Source organism: Lethenteron reissneri, chromosome 17 (genome assembly GCF_015708825.2).
Source record: "Lethenteron reissneri isolate LAM-NWPU_2019-01 chromosome 17, ASM1570882v1, whole genome shotgun sequence".
Taxonomy (NCBI): Eukaryota; Metazoa; Chordata; class Hyperoartia; order Petromyzontiformes; family Petromyzontidae; genus Lethenteron; species Lethenteron reissneri.
The window spans coordinates 370581-390385 of NC_083795.1; the positions used below are offsets into that span (position 1 = coordinate 370581).

The 19805-nt window shown below is 53.5% G+C and overlaps 3 protein-coding genes across 4 annotated transcripts in view; 1 reads left to right on the forward strand and 2 right to left on the reverse strand.

The window, feature by feature from the left end:
• Positions 1-855: 855 nt before the first annotated feature.
• On the reverse strand, positions 856-8534 carry SMNDC1 (survival motor neuron domain containing 1). Of its 2 annotated transcripts, none has more exons than XM_061552771.1 (6): positions 8400-8534; positions 4871-4990; positions 4164-4309; positions 3822-3989; positions 2933-3086; positions 856-2085 (listed from the first exon to the last, which is right to left on the reverse strand). In XM_061552771.1, exons 2-6 carry the CDS (start codon positions 4988-4990, stop codon positions 1948-1950), a joined length of 726 nt encoding a protein of 241 aa, XP_061408755.1. In that variant the 5' UTR covers positions 8400-8534; the 3' UTR covers positions 856-1947. The 2 variants fall into 2 exon arrangements, with proteins under 2 accessions (XP_061408755.1, XP_061408757.1); XM_061552773.1 differs by having other exon boundaries at positions 4871-5006; positions 8400-8452.
• Positions 8535-8628: 94 nt separating this feature from the next.
• Positions 8629-11661, forward strand: RNASEH2C (ribonuclease H2 subunit C). Its single transcript, XM_061552777.1, has 4 exons — positions 8629-9140; positions 10062-10177; positions 10798-10926; positions 11569-11661. The coding sequence occupies exons 1-4, from the start codon at positions 8975-8977 to the stop codon at positions 11596-11598; spliced, it is 441 nt and encodes a 146-aa protein (XP_061408761.1). The 5' UTR covers positions 8629-8974; the 3' UTR covers positions 11599-11661.
• Positions 11662-13451: 1790 nt separating this feature from the next.
• The window catches only part of FAM193A (family with sequence similarity 193 member A), a 49352-nt gene continuing 42998 nt past the window's right edge, over positions 13452-19805 (reverse strand). The window contains exons 16-21 of the mRNA XM_061552711.1: positions 19364-19769; positions 18440-18605; positions 17828-18055; positions 16143-17541; positions 14818-14899; positions 13452-14320 (exon numbers count right to left, since the gene is read on the reverse strand). Coding sequence (XP_061408695.1) covers positions 14227-14320; positions 14818-14899; positions 16143-17541; positions 17828-18055; positions 18440-18605; positions 19364-19769 — 2375 coding nt within the window. The 3' untranslated portion in view covers positions 13452-14226. The remainder of the gene's footprint in view (positions 14321-14817; positions 14900-16142; positions 17542-17827; positions 18056-18439; positions 18606-19363; positions 19770-19805) is intronic.

Genomic DNA, 19805 nt, shown 5'->3' on the forward strand with positions numbered 1-19805 from the left:
TATAAAGAGATGCAAAACTGAGGATTGACTACACACAACTCTGCAAAATGATCAGGAAACGATGAGAAATTGGAGAACGAAAGACGAGTGAAGCTGTTCGAGAGCGACAAGAGCATGCAGGCAGCAAGAGGGAGGTGGCCATTGACGATTTACACAGAACCCCCTGGGAGAAAGTGCAACCACACAACTCGTGTAAAAAGATATCGTACTGGGTTACATCACCCTCTGATGAACGTACGGAGTACTACAAGCACATGGCTTCATTTCCACCACTGCCCACTCATGTCTGTGCAACATTACCAAAGCACGCAGCCTGCTGCTGTTGCGCGCACGTTAAAGAGCCTGGGACATCGTTCTTAATGTGGCCACCGTCGGCCACAGCAACGTCCACATCAAGTACCCTGAAGTTACACGCATATACATTTATAGAATAAGCATTAAGAAAGTACGAGTTTAAACAGCCCCCTTGCAAGGAGACCACAATGGCACTAAGCTGGTTACAGTGGCAATGATTATCACAAGTTGAGTAAAACATTTGCTCACTTTAGTACCTTGATAATCCTGACGCATTACAAGTGTGGGACCAGGGCTTTGTGTAAACAGAAGAACACATCAGTGAGCTCAGGTCTCAAAAGCCAAGTGCAGACAGCCCAGAGTGAGCTGTGTGCTGCACCGTTTCCAGACGCACAACACCCACGTCCAGGACACGCACTTGCTCGGTAAAATGAGTCCGACGGCAAGGCTGCCACAGACACAATCCTCGTTTCCCAACCTCCATTTAGTTCCTATCGGTATGATGACATCAAGATGACTGCGAATTCAGAGAACATCAGAGACACCAGTGACACACGTTGATAGGATCAATCCACGTAAGAACATGGACCACTTTTTTTAATCAACGGTAACGGGTGGCTTCATGACAATTCTCACAATGTATGAATTAAATATAAGTATTTAACAAACAGTCAATGTCTGGAGGCAGCACGCATGCGCCTTTGACTTTGGAGATTGTAAAAACTGCACACATGAAAGAGCTGTAAATCCAGCCGTGCGCTGCATGGTAGCGCTGACACCGTGCCACCTATCCAGTTCGAAGGCAGCCAAAAATCAACAATTCATAAGTAGACTTCACGACGGACATCCTGGCAATGTTTATTACCCCAACCATGACAGCTGTCTTCCACCACATGATGTTCCTTCGAGGCTGAGGCATAAAAATTAATTCTCGAGTTTGTCAATTGGACTGGAGGCAGGTGGCTCCTTGTGCAGCAGACATGATGAACACCGTGCTTCCTCCGTTACCGGTGTTTTAACAACCATGCGACAATGTTTTGCAAAGAACACTGTCAAAAAAAAACGCTTAGGATCTATTAATACTAACAAAAAATAATGTTTCTACAATAAAGAAAATAATGCCTATAATAAGCATGACAATTTGAGGTTGTACTGTTTAAGAGTGAACAATGTATAAAATGGATATATTACAGAAATTCTGCTGCTTGTACGTTTCACACAGCAAGTGGCTTAAATGCGGAGTGATCGCCCCAGAGCCACGCATCAATGTTATCAGAACCGGTTGTGACATTACACGAACAAGCAGTGTAACAAATAGCTGCCACCTTCGTTAGAAATTGGTACCGAAGGTGTTAGAGCTTCAGTTTGGGATTCCACAACACTGAAAAAAATTACATCAATAACGATTATAGTAGGCCACCGCATCCAACACTCAACACATCCCCCGGGCTTTTTACAGTTACATACAATAACGTAGATGTTTATAAAAAAAAACAGTGCCCCACCCTGCTGGACAGTTCTTTGTGGAGCGCTCTGCCCGAAAGAGCGAGCACAAGCCATGGGGGGGGGGGGCGCTGCCGCCACTGCTGCCACCGCCGCTGCCGCCGCTGCTGCCGCTACCGCTATGACAGCAGGGAGCTCGGCGGCGGCGGCTCACTGGGGCATGTAATGCCGCACGTTGTACTTGGCCGCGTCCTGGAACTGCGTCATGGGCTTGTCGGCGATTCCACAGGTGCCCACACCCACACGGCCGTTCACGCTCTCCGGGGAAGCGAATATGCTCTTCTTCACCTGCAACCACCGCAAGGGCAGCACGGGGCCGAGCACATGGAGCACAAGCGTGTCAATCACTATTCATAACCGATGGCTGGGTTCAGCCATTGCATGATCTGGCTGGGTTTCAGGGCCTGAGGATGCTTCATGCAGTTGCAAGTGAAACGTCTTATCTGCTAAATTAAATTGTGAGAATTGTTCATCATACCGGTGAGCTGAAACAATAATAACTGGCACGTTAAACATCTGTGCGCAACAATTGAATTTGTTTGGATGTCGGTTGGTATATTAAGTGGCCTCATCCAAAAATCAATGATGAATGATCTCATTCACTACTCAAGACTGCCCATTCAACTTTTGTTCTCACAATCGGGTATCAAGTGTGCTCTATTTTATCTTTCCTGTTTTATATTAATATATAATTTTATTTTATTTGAAATAGAAAACGAAACAAAACTCAGGCGATGTGTGCCAAATCCTGAAACAAAAACGAATGAATTTCCCTCATCGCTTCCCTGTTCATACAAAAATACATTTGGCCGAGAAGGTGAATGGTAAAGTTGACAAAGGGAAGAGTCTGGCAGCGAGTAGCACGCGAGCACGTAGTGACGTCTAAATGAAAGGGCGTTTTCGTTCACTCTTAATTGTGGCAATGTGGGGTAAGGCGTGCGCCTCTTTCCACCGTGGCCACTTCTGTAAATTAAGATGTTTCCCCACTGCACTGCTACATGCAGATAACAGTACAAACGCGATCACGATCAAAATAACCCCTTCAAATCTAGCAGGTAAATAACTGTCAACTAATGAATGAAGAAAATGTGAATTATGATTCCAGTTAAAGAGTGCTTGTGATAACAGCACTCACGTGGCCTTTCTTTGTTTTGCAGTAGGCTTTGTTGTTGAAGTCTTGCCATTTGCTCTTCTGCGATTCCCTCTCTGTCTCCATGTCCTTCATCCTTTGCGCTTTTTTGAGGGCTTTCTTCTTCTTGTACTCTCTCTGTTGAGCCAGCAGCTCCTTTCTGCAGCGGACACAGCACACAGAGCCAGCACAGCACTCAGCACCCAACCAGTCCGCTCTTGCAGCAGCACATTCAGCAAGCAGCACGTGGTGAGCATGTTTTTGGTAGCGAGAAGGAAAAGCGTCACTTTAAATTACCAAAGCCAAGTGAGAGTAAATATCAAGAGATGCACACGGACGTTAGTAAGCCAAGCTCTCTCAGTTGGAAAGTTTGTTTGATCCTATCATTCCTACAGAACCTCCCTGATGCGACCGAAATGATAACGGAGCCATGAATGAGTCACTAAGTGGGCAATGTACAACACAAAGGTACGCCATGTTTGACTATATCGTTTTGGCAACATTTTCAGTCTTTCCAACAAGCCATATTCTAATGTCTAACAACACGTGCATACATCTATAAGTTATTTACAACATAACTTAGCCGATGAGTTTAAAATTTATATTTGGAATTACTTCCTAAGGATCATAAGACAAAGCAAAAATATGATAAAAGTCTGTAAAATATCCAACAATATTCTAAACCACTAAGAACTGATGACAGTAAAGACAAAGAAGCAAATGCAGTCGTTCAACACAAGGTCACTTGACAACCACGGGTCACGGCCTCACAGACGCATCTTCCGGAGTTATCAACCTTTTCGTCAACTCGGAGGTTCGCTGCCTTTGATCCAAGACTGGCATCGGGTGCCAAGCCACCAGGGTAATAACGGTGAGAGGGTGGCAGAGCCCTTACTTTGACTTGGGCTTATTTCCCGTGTCGAGCTCGTGGCTCAGCTGGCGCTCCTGCTCCACCGGTTTCAGCGAGTGCATGGGCACCACCTCCGTGTTGCCGTAGCCCGCAAACGTCACGGCCACCGTGCCGCCATCCACATTCACCTCCTCGATCTCCGCCTCGTACCACCTTGACGCAGCGCACGCGACGGGCAGCGTCGTTCAGATCAATGTCTCGACCGGTGATCTCATGCTCACTTTCACCACAACTCACATCCAGCATCATGGCAGCGAATGTTACAAAGATATGTGGCACGGAGGTGAATAGCACGGGGGTGAGTGGCACGGTGGCGCGTGCACGTACTGTCCGTCCTCGTTCCACGTGGCAAGGCAGTGGTCTCCCACGGCCCAGGATGGCGCCTGGCTGCGGCCCGGCTCGCGCTCGGCAGCGCTGGCGGAGCTCTCACTCGTCTGTGTCGTCAGCAGGTCCTGCGTGAGGTCGATCACCTCCTGCGGCGCGGGGGAACACGGCAGGGGCCTTGAGGTCCCGCACCAAGAATCACGCAACACAAGCTGTGCCTCGCCGCAAGTCCGAGACGTTCGGCACAATTGCAAGTGTAAACTCTGTCAAGCGATGCTTCAAAAGTGCACGTCACAAAGGGGAAGTGTTGAGAGAGAAACTTTCAAAAGGCCGCCGTAACATCCGTGAACCTCTAGGGAGGGCTTCTCGGAGGGGAAACAAAGGTCCCCCATGTAAACGCCAAAGTGAAATTTTAAAAAATCCACCTTAGAGTGGCGGGTTTTAGTTGTCTTTAGTGCTAAAAAATGGAGAATGTAGCGAGTTCATTCCATACGAAGATGGATTTAGACTTCCAATGGGGATTTGCAGTGAAATTGTGGTGTGGGCTGTCGTAATCATTCCACTGATAAAAAGCAGCACAAATCAAACGAGGGTGCTGGAAGCTTGTGTAGAGACGTCTTGTCGCTATGCTCCATGACAGTGTTTATTGTCACGAGCGCAGGGTTTTTCCTCCCGTGACCTCCACTGTAGAAGGCAGCGTGCAATGTTACCTGCAGATCCTTCTTGAGCTTGAGCAGGTCCTGATTGTTGGGGTCGGCAGTGAGTGCTGCCTCCACCTGCTGAAGCTGCACCTTGTAGTTGCTCAACTGAGTCGGCAGGTCCTCGGCCATCTGCACACAGAGCACGCTGCTCATCCTTATGGCGGTTTCTCTCAGCTCGCTTCATAGTGAAAACTCTACAGCACACACAAAAGGGTTGCTCAAGGCTGCTTATTCATACCTGTCCACCCCTTATCAGTTGCCTACCTTATCACAGACCAATTCAGACATTATTGGTCACCCCGTGCCCTTAGAAATCTCAACGGTCATCCTACAAAGTCCCATCACAAGGGAGAAACACAAATAGACCAAAAAAATGCCCGTATTGAAACGGCTGTATGCCGTATGGACCTGAAAACTAAATTTCCCTGTACAATAATACGGGGCAAACCGTGTGTGTTAGCGTGACCTCGTGCATGCAATACAGACGGCAACACCACTGCAACCGCACGATAACGATAAAGATGTTAAATTACCAACACGCAACTCCTGATTCTATTAAATGTCCCACACGCAGGTTTATTACCTTATAATTACTAAATTAGCCTTTCAATATGATGTAACAACAATAATTAATATTCAATTGAATGAGATATCCCAAACGCCTAATTACATACATTAAAAGGTTTAAAACCTATTAAAACATTAACTTATAGCGTTAGAGTACATAAATACAATTCAAAACGTGAATGAAAGATGTTTAAAGACTTGACTAACTTTGTTAAAAGCTTGGCCAGTTATAAATAATCGAGAATGCCAACATATATAGAAAATGAAATTGCATTACCTACAAAATGAGCATCCTGAATAAACACACGAGCCAGCATCCATAACCAATTCATCATTCCTCAGTTGTCCATTTGTCCCACAAAAACACCACGGTTTTGTCACTTTTATTTGTAACCCAACGCTCAAAACACCAAATTAAGGCACACGTCATCAAAATAGAAGAGACACAAACCTAAATAACACACACAAGTTATAATGCAAGTTGTAACACAAGTTGTAATAAAACATTGCATACTCCTCGAACGCTTCCCTTGAGACCGGCGCTGCATGAGCGCCACACAGAGACGGCGAGCAACACGTGGGGGGAGACGGCAAATAGATTCTGCGGTGAAGAGGTTGGGAGGATGGTGAAGAGGTTGTGAGGATGGTGAAGAGGTTGTGAGGATGGTGAAGAGGTTGTGAGGATGGTGAAGAGGTTGGAGGATGGTGAAGAGGTTGGGAGGATGGTGAAGAGGTTGGGAGGATGGTGAAGAGGTTGGGAGGATGGTGAAGAGGTTGGAGGATGGTGAAGAGGTTGAGAGGATGGTGAAGAGGTTGTGAGGATGGTGAAGAGGTTGTGAGGATGGTGAAGAGGTTGGAGGATGGTGAAGAGGTTGGGAGGATGGTGAAGAGGTTGGGAGGATGGTGAAGAGGTTGGAGGATGGTGAAGAGGTTGGGAGGATGGTGAAGAGGTTGGAGGATGGTGAAGAGGTTGTGAGGATGGTGAAGAGGTTGTGAGGATGGTGAAGAGGATGTGAGGATGGTGAAGAGGTTGTAGGATGGTGAAGAGGTTGGGAGGATGGTGAAGAGGTTGGGAGGATGGTGAAGAGGTTGGAGGATGGTGAAGAGGTTGGGAGGATGGTGAAGCGGTTGGAGGATGGTGAAAAGGTTGGGAGGATGGTGAAGAGGTTGGGAGGATGGTGAAGAGGTTGGAGGATGGTGAAGAGGTTGGGAGGATGGTGAAGAGGTTGGAGGATGGTGAAGAGGTTGGGAGGATGGTGAAGAGGTTGGAGGATGGTGAAGAGGTTGGGAGGATGGTGAAGAGGTTGGGAGGATGGTGAAGAGGTTGGAGGATGGTGAAGAGGTTGGGAGGATGGTGAAGAGGTTGGAGGATGGTGAAGAGGTTGGGAGGATGGTGAAGAGGTTGGGAGGATGGTGAAGAGGTTGGGAGGATGGTGAAGAGGTTGGAGGATGGTGAAGAGGTTGGGAGGATGGTGAAGAGGTTGGGAGGATGGTGAAGAGGTTGGGAGGATGGTGAAGAGGTTGGGAGGATGGTGAAGAGGTTGGGAGGATGGTGAAGAGGTTGGGAGGATGGTGAAGAGGTTGGGAGGATGGTGAAGAGGTTGGGAGGATGGTGAAGAGGTTGGGAGGATGGTGAAGAGGTTGGGAGGATGGTGAAGAGGTTGGGGAGGATGGTGAAGAGGTTGGGAGGATGGTGAAGAGGTTGGAGGATGGTGAAGAGGTTGGGAGGATGGTGAAGAGGTTGGAGGATGGTGAAGAGGTTGGAGGATGGTGAAGAGGTTGGGAGGATGGTGAAGAGGTTGGAGGATGGTGAAGAGGTTGGAGGATGGTGAAGAGGTTGGGAGGATGGTGAAGAGGTTGGAGGATGGTGAAGAGGTTGTGAGGATGGTGAAGAGGTTGGGAGGATGGTGAAGAGGTTGGGAGGATGGTGAAGAGGTTGGGAGGATGGTGAAGAGGTTGGAGGATGGTGAAGAGGTTGGGAGGATGGTGAAGAGGTTGGGAGGATGGTGAAGAGGTTGGAGGATGGTGAAGAGGTTGGGAGGATGGTGAAGAGGTTGGAGGATGGTGAAGAGGTTGGGAGGATGGTGAAGAGGTTGGGAGGATGGTGAAGAGGTTGTGAGGATGGTGAAAGGTGAGGAGGTTGAGAGGCTGACAGGTGGATTGTGTGGATGGGTGAGTTGGTAAGCGGGTGATAGGCAGTGTCGTGGCTGTGTATGTTGAGCTTCTTTCGCACCCTACGTAGCCCAACGTTCGTTAGCGCGCTGCGCTACGAACCCGGCATTAGGACGGTTAACTGAACCAGTCCTGGGCCTCCCCTAGGCCGACTCAGCCTCAAACGAGTACCTGGTACAATGTGTAAACATCGCCATTCGGAAGTCAAAGGCGGCCGGGCGTGGTGTTGGCCACCCACCCCCTCGCGTGCCGTGCCGGCCTTCGTAGGTGCTGCTACTCGCTAACAGCACTTGCCCCTACAGTTTGTGAAGGCTACACGGGGGTCTTTAGAGTCGGCGAAGGCGAGTGCCGTACAGTAAGAGACCGAGGCCTTCACGCCGTACGCACAACGCGTCGACAGCGCCACGGGGCCGCACGATCAGCGGGACGCGGGGCAGACGAACCCCAGCGCTGCGCGGAAGGCGCGGAAGTCGGCACAGAGGCGGCGAGGCAGAGAGGAGCCAGACTCGGCGTGAATGTCACTCTCTACGAGTTCTATGGAGCCGGCCGCGCGCCCCCCCCCGCTAGTCTCGATCTCTCGGCCGAGCGCCCCGCGCATTCCGCGGCAGCGCGGTCAAGGCGAGGCCGAGGATGCGCGGCCCAGGACCTCGGGCTCCAAGGCCCAGGTCGCAGGGGTTCGCGCCACTCCGCGCTCCTCACTCCGGGCCCCCCGCCCGCGGCCCCGACTCGCGCCCAGTTCCCCGGCGAGAGCGCAAAGCGGCGCGGATCGCGTCCCCGTCTCCTCCGGCGCCATCCTCACCGTGAGCGCGGAGAGACTCCGGGAGAGGCGAGACTTGGCGGCCTGCGGGTGACGTCACGTGCGGGGCCTGGTAACGGGACATGACGTCACACATGACGTCATGTCGGCTACGCCGATGACGTTGCCCGGCTCGTGGGTGCGGGGAGGAGGTCGGTCGAGTCACGTGACGCACGCGCGCGCTGCCAACGTTGATTGGCGGTTGGCACCGAGTGGGGAGGGGCTGCCGCGTGAGCTCCGCGTGGCGTGAACGCCATTGATATTTTGATTGATACATCTTCAACGAGTGTCGCTTCTGAACATACATATATACATCTAAGATGTCAACAAATATCACGCCGTAGCAAGTTGTAAAAAAAGCTGTTGTCCACGCCGCGTAATGATGAAGTGAAACCCTCTGAGCTGGCACCGACGCTCCCGAGAACAATGCGGGAGAGCTCGTCTGTGATTGGCTACGAACTCCCGCTCCGCCCCTGGCTTGGCGTCGTTGGCCAATAGCGAGCCGAGGAGCGCGAGCACGTGACGCGCGGGCACGTGACGCGCAGCGAGGCCCCTCGAGCGCTGCGGGAGTCGGGGCCATGTCCGTGGCGCTGGGCCGCGCCTCGCTGGCGCAGGCGCGGCGCGAGGCGCAGAGCGACCCCGCGCCGGGCCGCGTGCACCGCCTGCCGTGCCGCGTGCACCGCACGGGGCCCGCGCGCGTCGCCGCCTTCTTCAGCCCGGCCGTGCGCACGGGAGACGGCGGCGGTGAGAGGCCCGGCCACCTCCACGTGCGGGGGGAGACGCGGGGGGGGGGAGACGCGGGGGGAGACGCGGGGGGGGGGGAGACGCGGGGGGGGGGAGACGCGGGGGGAGACGCGGGGGGAGACGCGGGGGGGGGGAGACGCGGGGGGGGGAGACGGGGGGGGGGGAGACGGGGGGGGGGAGACGCGGGGGGGGGGCGGGGGGGGGAGACGCGGGGGGAGACGCGGGGGGGGGAGACGCGGGGGGGGAGACGCGGGGGGGGAGACGGGGGGGGGGAGACGGGGGGGGGGAGACGCGGGGGGGGGGCGGGGGGGGGAGACGCGGGGGGGGGGCGGGGGGGGGAGACGCGGGGGGGGGGACGCGGGGGGGGGGCGGGGGGGGGAGACGGGGGGGGGCGGGGGGGGGGAGACACGGGGGGGGAGACGCGGGGGGGGGGAGACGCGGGGGGGGGGAGACGCGGGGGGGGGGAGACGCGGGGGGGGGGAGACGCGGGGGGGGGGAGACGCGGGGGGGGGGAGACGCGGGGGGGGGGAGACGCGGGGGGGGGGAGACGCGGGGGGGGAGACGCGGGGGGGGGGAGACGCGGGGGGGAGACGCGGGGGGGAGACGCGGGGGGGGCGGGGGGGGGAGACGCGGGGGGGGGCGGGGGGGGGAGACGCGGGGGGGGGCGGGGGGGGGGAGACGGGGGGGGGGGAGACGCGGGGGGGGGGAGACGCGGGGGGGGGGAGACGCGGGGAGACGCGGGGGGGGGCGGGGGGGGGAGACGCGGGGGGGGGAGACGCGGGGGGGGGGAGACGCGGGGGGGGGACGGGGGGGGAGACGCGGGGGGGGAGACGGGGGGGGGTACACATCTGGCGTGGACGTGCGGTGTAGACGTCGCTGCTGCTGCTGCTGCTGTCGCTGTGCCACCGCTCTACTCGGCAGAACTCGCGACGTCGTTCCGCGGTCGGGAGCTGAAGGGCCGCGCCGTGCCGCTGCCCCCGGGCTACTCGGGCGTGGTGGTGCGCGAGGAGTCGGCGGGGACCTCATTGCGCCACGAGGTCACCACCACCACCACACCGCCACCACCACCACACCGCCACCACCACACCGCCACCACCACCACAGCCACCACCACCACCACAGCCACCACCACCACCACCGCCACCACCACCACACCGCCACCACCACCGCCACCACCACCACCACCGCCACCACCACTCCCGTGGCTATCGTCTCGTGGTTGCAGTCGATAGGAATCTCGGCTCCGCACAGTGAAACTGTACGAGGCAGATGCTTTGTTGTTGTTGTTGTTGGAGCAGGCAGGATGCGGTGACAGTTGAACGCGTCGGCTTTCGCGGCCAATATCCACAATACAGGCAGGGTTTTTCGGTTAGATCGCGTAAATGTTGTGGATTTGCCCTCCAACACACAAGCGGTGTGCTGTACGAGTGACGACTTGGCATGTTCTGTTGACGTGACAGACCTTATTAATTGGCCATGGCGGGTTTAACGACACATTTTCGCGATACAACCCAAAAACAGCTCTTGTGAAGTAGAATAATTACACGGTTCGTGTTCCAAGGGGGATTGGCTTGGCTGCACCAAGATTTGGTGCCGTGGTGCCACCTTGCGGGGGGGGGGGGGGTTCGTGCCAACGATGGCGCTTCTTGTCTCGCAGGATCGCAGGGCCACGGCGCTGCAAGCCTTCTCGGCCTTCTCGGCCATCTCGCACTGGAACCTGGAGACGGCTCCCTCGGGAGACGACGCGCTGCCTATGGCCCTGGCCTGGCCTGCGCTGGCCGATGCGGTAACCGCGCTTCGCTCGCCCTGCGACCCACACCACCACCACTACCACCACCACCACGCGTGGGTGCTCTCGTGAGACTTGAGCCGAAGCAACTTTGAAATGACACATTGAGAGCAACTTTTGAAATTGGGTACGTTTCAAAGGAACCCTTTGCAACAAGGGGCACGCACACCGGCCCGTGTGTTCTTACACGTCCACATTTCCCCCCCGAGAGGAGTGGATGGGGCCGCGTGTCACGGCCAAGCGTGGTCTTTCTCCCCGCGAGGACCACTCGGTGGCCGCACCACTGGAGGGATTTTACAGTGCTCTTGACATTCAGATCCATCGCTGGACATTGCACATCAGCAATATTCCTCAACGCTTTTGTTTCAGCGAGTGAGCAGGAGGACCACGCGGGGATCGTTCTTCCCATTGGGTCGTGACCTTTGCTGACCTCAGCAGTGCTTGTACCCACTGAGACCCAGCTCGTAGTGGGATATCTGTTGACGGCAGTGCACCAAGGCCAGAGCCTGTGTGTTTCTCAGGATTTACACAAATGCGATGCTCGCTGATGGTGATTGCGATGCTGCTGGTTGTTTTAGCGACCCAAACGGACGCAACGGGAATCTGTTTAAAATTATTTCCAAATGGTGTCTGTTGCAGATTCATGGATCAGAAGATGAGGACGACTAGCGACGGTGGACATGTCGTGACGGGAGTTGGTGTTTTTATTCAATAAAAGCATTACACGGAAAAGTCTAGGCCTGTGTTATCTCAGTATAGTTTGACAATGCATGTGTGTGATCACTGCCTCCAAGACCAAATAAATATTCGGCGATGTCTTTGAGTAGGGACTGCTTGGAAAACCAATTCGAGCGTCGGCAACAGAGTCCACAGGATTCCTTGCGATGTGCGACCATGCAACAGCAGTTCACACTGCACTGTGCATGGATGGAATGTACGTTTAAATAATAAAGAGTCAAGCCATGTTCATTCTGCAGGCTGGGACAGACGAGTGACATGTCCAAAGGGATGTGCGTAATAGCCCTGATCCAGGTTTGGTACCACACCACCATCAACACGTTCACTCCAGAGTTACATTGCCGATGGCAGGACACGCGGGGCAGAGCGGGGGATGGGTGCTCTGCGAGCCCAAGTTCGATTCCCAGCCACGGGCCTTCGTCGGTGACGAGCGATGTCCGAACCAGTCCCAGTTTCCCCTTCACCAGCCCGCGTGGACCAGCGTGGTGAAGTATAGTCAGGCTACGCTCGTGACTGACGCCGTGCGGGGAGGATATCATCTAGCAGTAGCACTAAAGGGCTCGGAATTAGAATTACTGACGGACGCACAAACCAGACGAGGACAGTCCCCAGGTGCTCACACCAATGTCCGTCTGTACGCGCCGTGTCGAGTTTCACTGAGATGACGTTAACGTGACCTTCCCCTGCACCAGGCCCCGACCTCTAGTGTAACCTGGCTATGAGTGACAAATATCGTACTCCGGCTATTAATACACGCGATGCATTAATGATCTCATCCTGGAGTCTGACAAACCAAATTTAGCATGGCTTTAGAAAACAGTCGAGTATGAAATCGGGATATTTTATTGCTAATATAGTATTTGACTTTTGATGCCGTTTTCCTTAAATTTTCATATTTTTATTGGCATTTTCCCACCCTTTTATAACTGGGATCTCAGGCTGGGACTGTCAGCGTCATTGTGCCCAAATAAAGATGCATCAAGGCTTATTCAATAAATCCCGACCAATGGTTTGCAGAAGCCCCATTTGCAGATAAGGGAATGTGGGGAGGTCAAGTTTTCATCTTATAAAATTTCAAGTGTGGCAGAACAGAATTGTTGAATTTTCACGTGCCCTCAGCCCATGGGCCGATTTATTTAAATTTGAAAATTGAGGAGCAAGAGTGGAAATGAATGTAAAGCCGAGAGAAACGGATGCAAGCTCACCATGAGCAGCGACAGCAAATCGTGACGAATGTGGAATCGCATCCAAGCTATCCTGAACTTTCTAGCAATCTCGTTTGAAGATGTCCATTTCGAAACAATATTGAGCTGGTGCGAGATGCGACTTGGGCTTGTGATCGACACATCCTGTTCTGAACCACGCACACTTGTTTAAGTTCTTGAGCTGAGACCTGGTTGTATGGGACTGGAGCATCAAGAGATTATATTTGGTTGGTCACGGTAAATACGGCTGCTGGATTCAAACTGTGAGCCTCTGCGATGAGCAGTGAACGTGCTATCGCCAGGCGCTATCGCCGGGCCCCATCGCGGCCCCGAGTCGGATTGCCGCCCTGTATGTGGAGTCATGCTTTGGCTGGATGGATGGCCACCGTCCACGGAGGCATCTCCACCCGGTGCAGAGCGCATCACCATCCTCCAGACGTCTCGTGAACCAACTCGCCCCTCAACGCGCCGCTGCCCGCACGTCGAATGGTGGGTGGGGGGATATCTCGACTTCGTTTGTGACGATTACGAGTTACCAATTAAGGAATCACTCCAGATGACAAAAACAAAACGCGTCACTCATTATAACTATACTGTATTTCCTTTCAAAAACGAAAGACATTACAATAATTTGTACAATATCTTTAAAAAAAGTATCCAATAACATACTATATGGATCTTTTTAAGGTTTAGTATTTTGTATGCTGCAACCTACTAAATGTTATAACACTACGACAGCTCAAATGATTTACACACGGCTTACACACACGTCCAAGGCCACAGGCAGGCTAGGAGAGCGCCCCCATGAGGACCCTTCAACTTCACTCAAGTAAAAGCAGCCCTAACAAAGCAGCGAATAGAAACATTGAGTTAGTACGATTCACACTTTCAGGCATCGTTTCAAAGAAAGAAGGTGCTCAAGCAATAAGCTATCAAATACGGAGTAACGAGCAAGGCGTTTATTGTCTGCATCCTAGCAACGTTACAGCTTCCAGCGAATGATGTAGGACACACCCTCCCAGAAGGCAACACCCTCCTCCCTCTGGCTCCCTGAAAAAGCACTGACCTAAAACACCTCCTACCCTGCACTGCATAGAGGCCAGCTGTGCATAGAGTTAAAGCAGTTTCAAGAACAGCACAACTTACAGTATGTTTTTTTTTTACAGCAGCTGGCAGAGCTCAAGTCAAATCATAACGCAGATCTGCAACGCACCGCAACCCCGGAGACATTTAATGACCCACGCGCGCAGGGAGTGCTGGCTGGTCCACAGCCAGTGGGCGGCTGGGCTGGGTGGGGCGGCCCTGCCCAAGCCTGCGCCACCACCATCTCTCCTGCTCGTCCACCCCTCCCTGTTCAGTGAGCAGCAAACCCAGACTTCTTCAAGTTGAAGTTCGACCAGTTGACAGTGAGCTTCTGGCGGTTTTGTCGAGCAGAATCCATGCAGAACCTGCAGCAGAGTTTTATATTAAAAAAACGCGTCAGCTCTGCCTCCATACGAAAACAAGCAAACAGTAAGTAATGATATTTATGTCCAATGAAGAGCAACTTAGATATTTAGTGTGAAGTCAGTTAGCCATTCAATTGCTTTGAGAGTCAACTGCAGATACACTCCCTTCAAATTTCTACTTGAGGAAGTGCAAAGTTAGATGGTCCATATCCCATATTCATGGACGAGATCCAGAAAGCTGATTTGGAAACACGGCACTAAGTGTCACGCGGTGAGATACAGCATTAGTCAATCGACATTTAACTGTCCACCACGTCCCATTGACCCAACGGTAACATTTGCCTATAACTTAACATCTTGCATAAGTACCGATTTTAATCAATGCACTGTTACATGACTTTCCCGTTGTGACAGCCATTTATTAACTCACAAGAACACATGTAAATGGACTCCAGTCTGAGCATAATCAATGATTCCATCTTTACTTAGAACGTTACCTTTTAAATCGCTCCACCTCGCGCTCGGTTTCGTCCAGATCTCCATTATTCAAATCAATGTCTTTTGGAAGAAACACATCATCTGAAAAATATAAACACAGTTAACAGGGTAATTTCTAAAAAAGATTCACACGTTAACTTTATTGTTGTAACCTGCTGACCCGCTCCTACCGTACATCGGATTCCTCCAATATAAGGATTCCGATTCTAACGCAAGTGAAGTTGAGGGATGGGGCTACAAATAAGAATCATAATCTAAAACAGGGGACCTCACCCTGAGGTCCACGGATCCCCCAAGAGGACCACGTAAGCTGCAGGGGGTCCTCCCCCCCCCCCCCCCCATGAACGGTCGCACAAAACTGCCAAGTGCCAATGCCACCAGCCAGGGTTATTCCTGCGCCAGGGTCAAAACCCCCTCGCCCTCCGCGGTGGCGGCGACTTGACGGGAAGCAGGTGGGAGCTCTCGCCGGGGAACGCGGCCACTTCCACATCGGCGACTGCACCAAGAGGCTGCCACACGGCCACCCCAATCAGCGCCCCCTGCTCCGGGGGAGCCCCCTCCCCCACGGGCGCCACGCACTTCATGGGTGGCGCGCAGCGTCGCGTGGGGCATCGTGGCATGGGAAACCACGCACACATCCACATAATCGCGACGACATCTGAACGTTCAACCAATTTAACGTTCGTCTTTTTAACCCATACTTGTGGAGCACAGGCCCAAAATGCCAAGTGACCCGCAACGAACACCACCATGGAAGGTGTGAAAAAGAAAAGTTAACGCACTTGTTGAATTTAGCAAGCTTATAAGAACTTGGGATAAGGTATTTTGGCGGAGGAAATTTCCGAGTCGAGCAGTAATGAAGGAACAGGATCTCACTTGTTACACGCAACGAATCACCTTGACATGCATGTCATGCCACACACCAAGCAGTGCGAGATGCAGCAATTACACAGAGGGGATCTACGCTTGAGGTCCTACGGAGGTACACGAGGGTGCTAGTGTCAACTTGTCGAATGAGATGAACCCGTTCATAGACATCGCCAAAGACGTGCGTCCCCGTGCCACGACACAGACACTGCCTCATTACGCTGATAAGGCAGTTACAATTATTGTTTATATCTGTGATTGAAGACAACCTTACATCTAAAGAGGATATTACCAGCACAAATGCGGTGAAATAATTAACGTGGCCTGGCCAAAACATCAATTCACAAATCATTAAATTGAGCACCTTCATCATTAAATGAAACATCAATTGTATAGACGTGGAAGCAGAGCGCCTGTGAAAAACGCTTGAAAGCAGATTCCATGTGGCGCTGCTCACCGATGGAAGGGTTGAGCCTCTCAGACTTCTTTTTCTTGTTCTTCTTGCTCTTGTTCTTGGGCTGAGGGGACTCTGCTTTGCCATTCATCTCCGGCGAGTGCTGCTCGTCCGCCCCGTGCGTCTGGGGCTCGCAGTGCGGCCCGCGCGGCCCTTCTTGGCCGCTCGCCTTGCAGGGAGCGTGCTGCTCTATCTTGTTATAAGTCTGCAGGGGTGCGTTTTCCATCTTGCCATTCAGTCCCTGCGCAACGCCCGCCGTGTTGCCGCTGCCGCTCTTCTGCGATCCGTTCTCCGACGTGCCACTTGCTTTGCGCGCGGTCGATTCAAGTTTTTCATTGGTCTGCAATGAAGCGAGTGCAAACTTCTCATTGTTTTGCACAGCCACGTGGGGGGAGCCAGTCACTTTGCCATTCTGTTGACAGACTAGGGGCTCTGTTGTTCCCTTGCTGCGCTGCACCTCCGCTGCCCCCTTTGATTTGGCATGGAGCTCCGAGGCCTTGCCCTTGGGCTGCAGAGCGTCCGGCATGGAGTAGCTCGCGTGCTGACACGCGCTCTTCGCGACGGGGCATTCAACTGCTCTTCCCTTCGGCTGCGGCGTGTCAGCAGTCGGCTTGCCTCTTAGTGGAGGCAATTCAGACCTTTTGACTTTGGGATGATCAGGCACTGCAGGCGGAGAAACCTGCTGCTCCCGATGGTGAACGTCGTGCTTCTGTAACGTACAAGATGGTTCTCCTACCAATGTAGAATCGGATATCTTTGTGCAGTTCATTTCCCTTTGAAGTCTTCTGTGGTCAGATGCCAGACTATGTTTGTTTACGGTTTCTTGTTTGGACTCCACTGCATTCTGCTTGTGCTGCCGCTTTCCCAACTCCGCAGGTTTTTGATCGTGAGTACCACGTGCTCTCTCTTCGTGCGCGAACGTGCATCTTTTCACGGATTCTAAAAAAGTCTGAGGCTCCGTATCTGAAGTCTTTATCACCGACGCGCCGCTGCTATTCTTCTCATAGCTAGGGGCCAGCGATGGGTCTGCCTTTCTAATTGCTGTAGTTGACCGCGCATCTTTGGACTCGGACAAGTCACCGGTGGCCGCCGAATGAGTAAATTTCGTAGCCTGAGCTGTGTGCATGTTGCTAACCGTGCTAGCCAGGGTGCAGTTCTGAAGCAGCGAGTCCGCTTGAACGCCGGGCGGCCTGGCGGGCCTCTCCGTGCTGAAGTGTGAGGGAGGCCTGCTCGTGCCGGGGAGCCTGGCGGGCTCCGGCTGTCCCGCGCCGAGCTTGCTCTCTGTGCGCTCGAGTGTGCTTCTTGTCTGCTGGGCATCCTCCTCCACCACAGCCTCCTGCTGCAGCTGCTCCTGATCCCCACGCTCCTTCAGCTCCGTCTCTTGCTTGGCTCGTTCTTCCATCTACAAGACACGCACAAGGCAACATATGACGCGCTCAGTACAGACTCGTGCGATATAAACGGCATTCATGAGCTGGATGGATCGACGCATCGCAAGGCCGCAAGAGATGGCGACGGCCTACGGAGGGGGCCTTCATCCAGCGGTGGACAGATCATGGCCGACGATCACCACTGTCTGGCAGCTCATTTCCTTTGGCACACGGGTATTATCGGAATGTATTCCCAGACGACAGGAACAGCACGTGGGTGGCTGTGAAAGCGAGCGGTAGGGGAGGGGGCGGGCCTGCCTTGCGCTGCTTGTGGCGGGCGCGCTTAGCAGCACGCGCCGTGTTCCCGGGCTTGGGCTCGCTGCTGTTGATGAAGCTCAGCAGCTCCTCCACCTTGCGCGTGTCGGCCTCCTTCTTGGGGGGCGGGGGGGGCTCCCGGCGGGGCGGGTCTTCCTTGCGCTTGGTGAGGCGCAGGCGAAGCTTCTCCCGCATCTCCGCGTAGTTCTTGCTGGTCGGGGCGACCGGGGGCTGCAAACGGCGAAAGGGGTTCAACGTGAGATGCTCACAGACAGAAATGGTGCTCATCGTGCCGACAGCGGTATGTGTTTTTAGGAAGCTGAAGACATCTCTTCACTCTCTTGATATGAAAATAAGCATTTTTTTTTTATAAAGGCACAACTTAGAAACAATTGCGTGCTATTGTATTGCACTGGCAAAGCAAGATCCATCCGTGGCAATGTGGCAGTTCAGATCTAATTTGCTAACTTGGACGAATTCATGCTCACGGGGGAACCTGTCCCCTGCCTCTGCCGGGAAAATGAACGACAAACGATGTTTATTTAAACATGAAAGTTGCAACTCAAGACGTGCAGAGAGGGCAATTTGACGTGTCGTCTACTCGAGTGTCCTCACCCCTCCGTGGCCAAAGAACTCGCAGTAGCAGCAGTCGCAGTACTTCCCGTCCCGCTGGGAAGTGGAGGTAGAGGTGCTGGAGCTTTCATCGGAGCAGCTGTCTTCATCCTGGGACTCCTCGGTGCCGTACGTGTTCCCATCCGAGCAGCCAACGCAGTTTCCCTCGCTGAAACACGCGCCGCAGACACGGCAGACGAAGCATGCGTCCCCGTGTCCATGTGTCCGGGGATGCGGTGTCACGTGACTCAGCTAGCTTCTTGGAACTTTGTCTAAGTTTTAGAATGCTTCCGTTATGTGCTATTAAACGTATTGAAGCTTTTAAAGTTGAGTATATTATGAGGAATATGTTGCCAACATTTTAACCAAGCAGTGCAAACTGCTGTACGATTAAAATTTTTAAGAAACAAAAATTTCGGCGGCCGGCTTATTCTAACTTCTGTGTAGGGCCTCTCAACAATTCATGCCTCGCCCATCGCCTCCCCACTGATGTCCTCTTCGTCCCCCCCCCCCCAATGTGTACAGATACTACCGACTCTATTGTTTGTACGGTGTGTTGGCATATATGCCTTCAAAATACTTTTCTTTTTTTTGAGGGGGTCGGGGAGTGGAACTTTTTTTTGGGGGGAGGGTCGACAATTTTAAACTTGCGCGATCAACTTTTACCCCCACATTTTGGGGGGTCCACTTTCTATAACTTTTGGATTCAGGCCTTCTGAACGGCTAGTATAATTGAGTTGATAGACAAACGTACAGACAGTTCATAGATAGCTTGCGCTCATGGCGGTTTCACTTACACGTGCCATTGGTCAAAGGCGTGATTATGCACTGTAGGTAGGCGGTCGTGGTGAGTGACAAGGTGGCCGTGGTGAGGGAAGGCGGCCGTGGTGAGAGAGAAGGCGCATCCGCAAGGGTCTGGCCACTGACCTGCACGCGTTGGCGACGCTGTGCAGCGCCTCCACGTGCCCCCCGGGGGCCTTCCCCGAAGGGCACGCCCCCCCCAGGTGATGGCTCACAAAGCCGGGGGCCGCGGGCGCCTGCTTGGGGAACGCCGGCGAAGCTGCCGTCTTGGGGAAGGGTGCAGGCGAGACGGACTTGGGAAAGCCGCTGGAGGGAGGGGGCGGCTTGGCGAAGGGAGAGGCCGAGAGAGACTTGGACTGGCCCGCTGGCGCCACGGGAGACGGTGGCTTCGAGCACGGTGCCGCTTTCGCTGCGCAGGGCGTGGGGGTGATCTGCGGGTGACCCGAGTGCGTCGCTGGGGGGTTACTTGACGGAGGGCCTTGCTGGAAAGGGGATGAGCTGGAGATACCAACAGGGCTGCTTCTGACAGAGCCTGAAAAAGAAGAATATGTTTCTGCTGTCACACTAT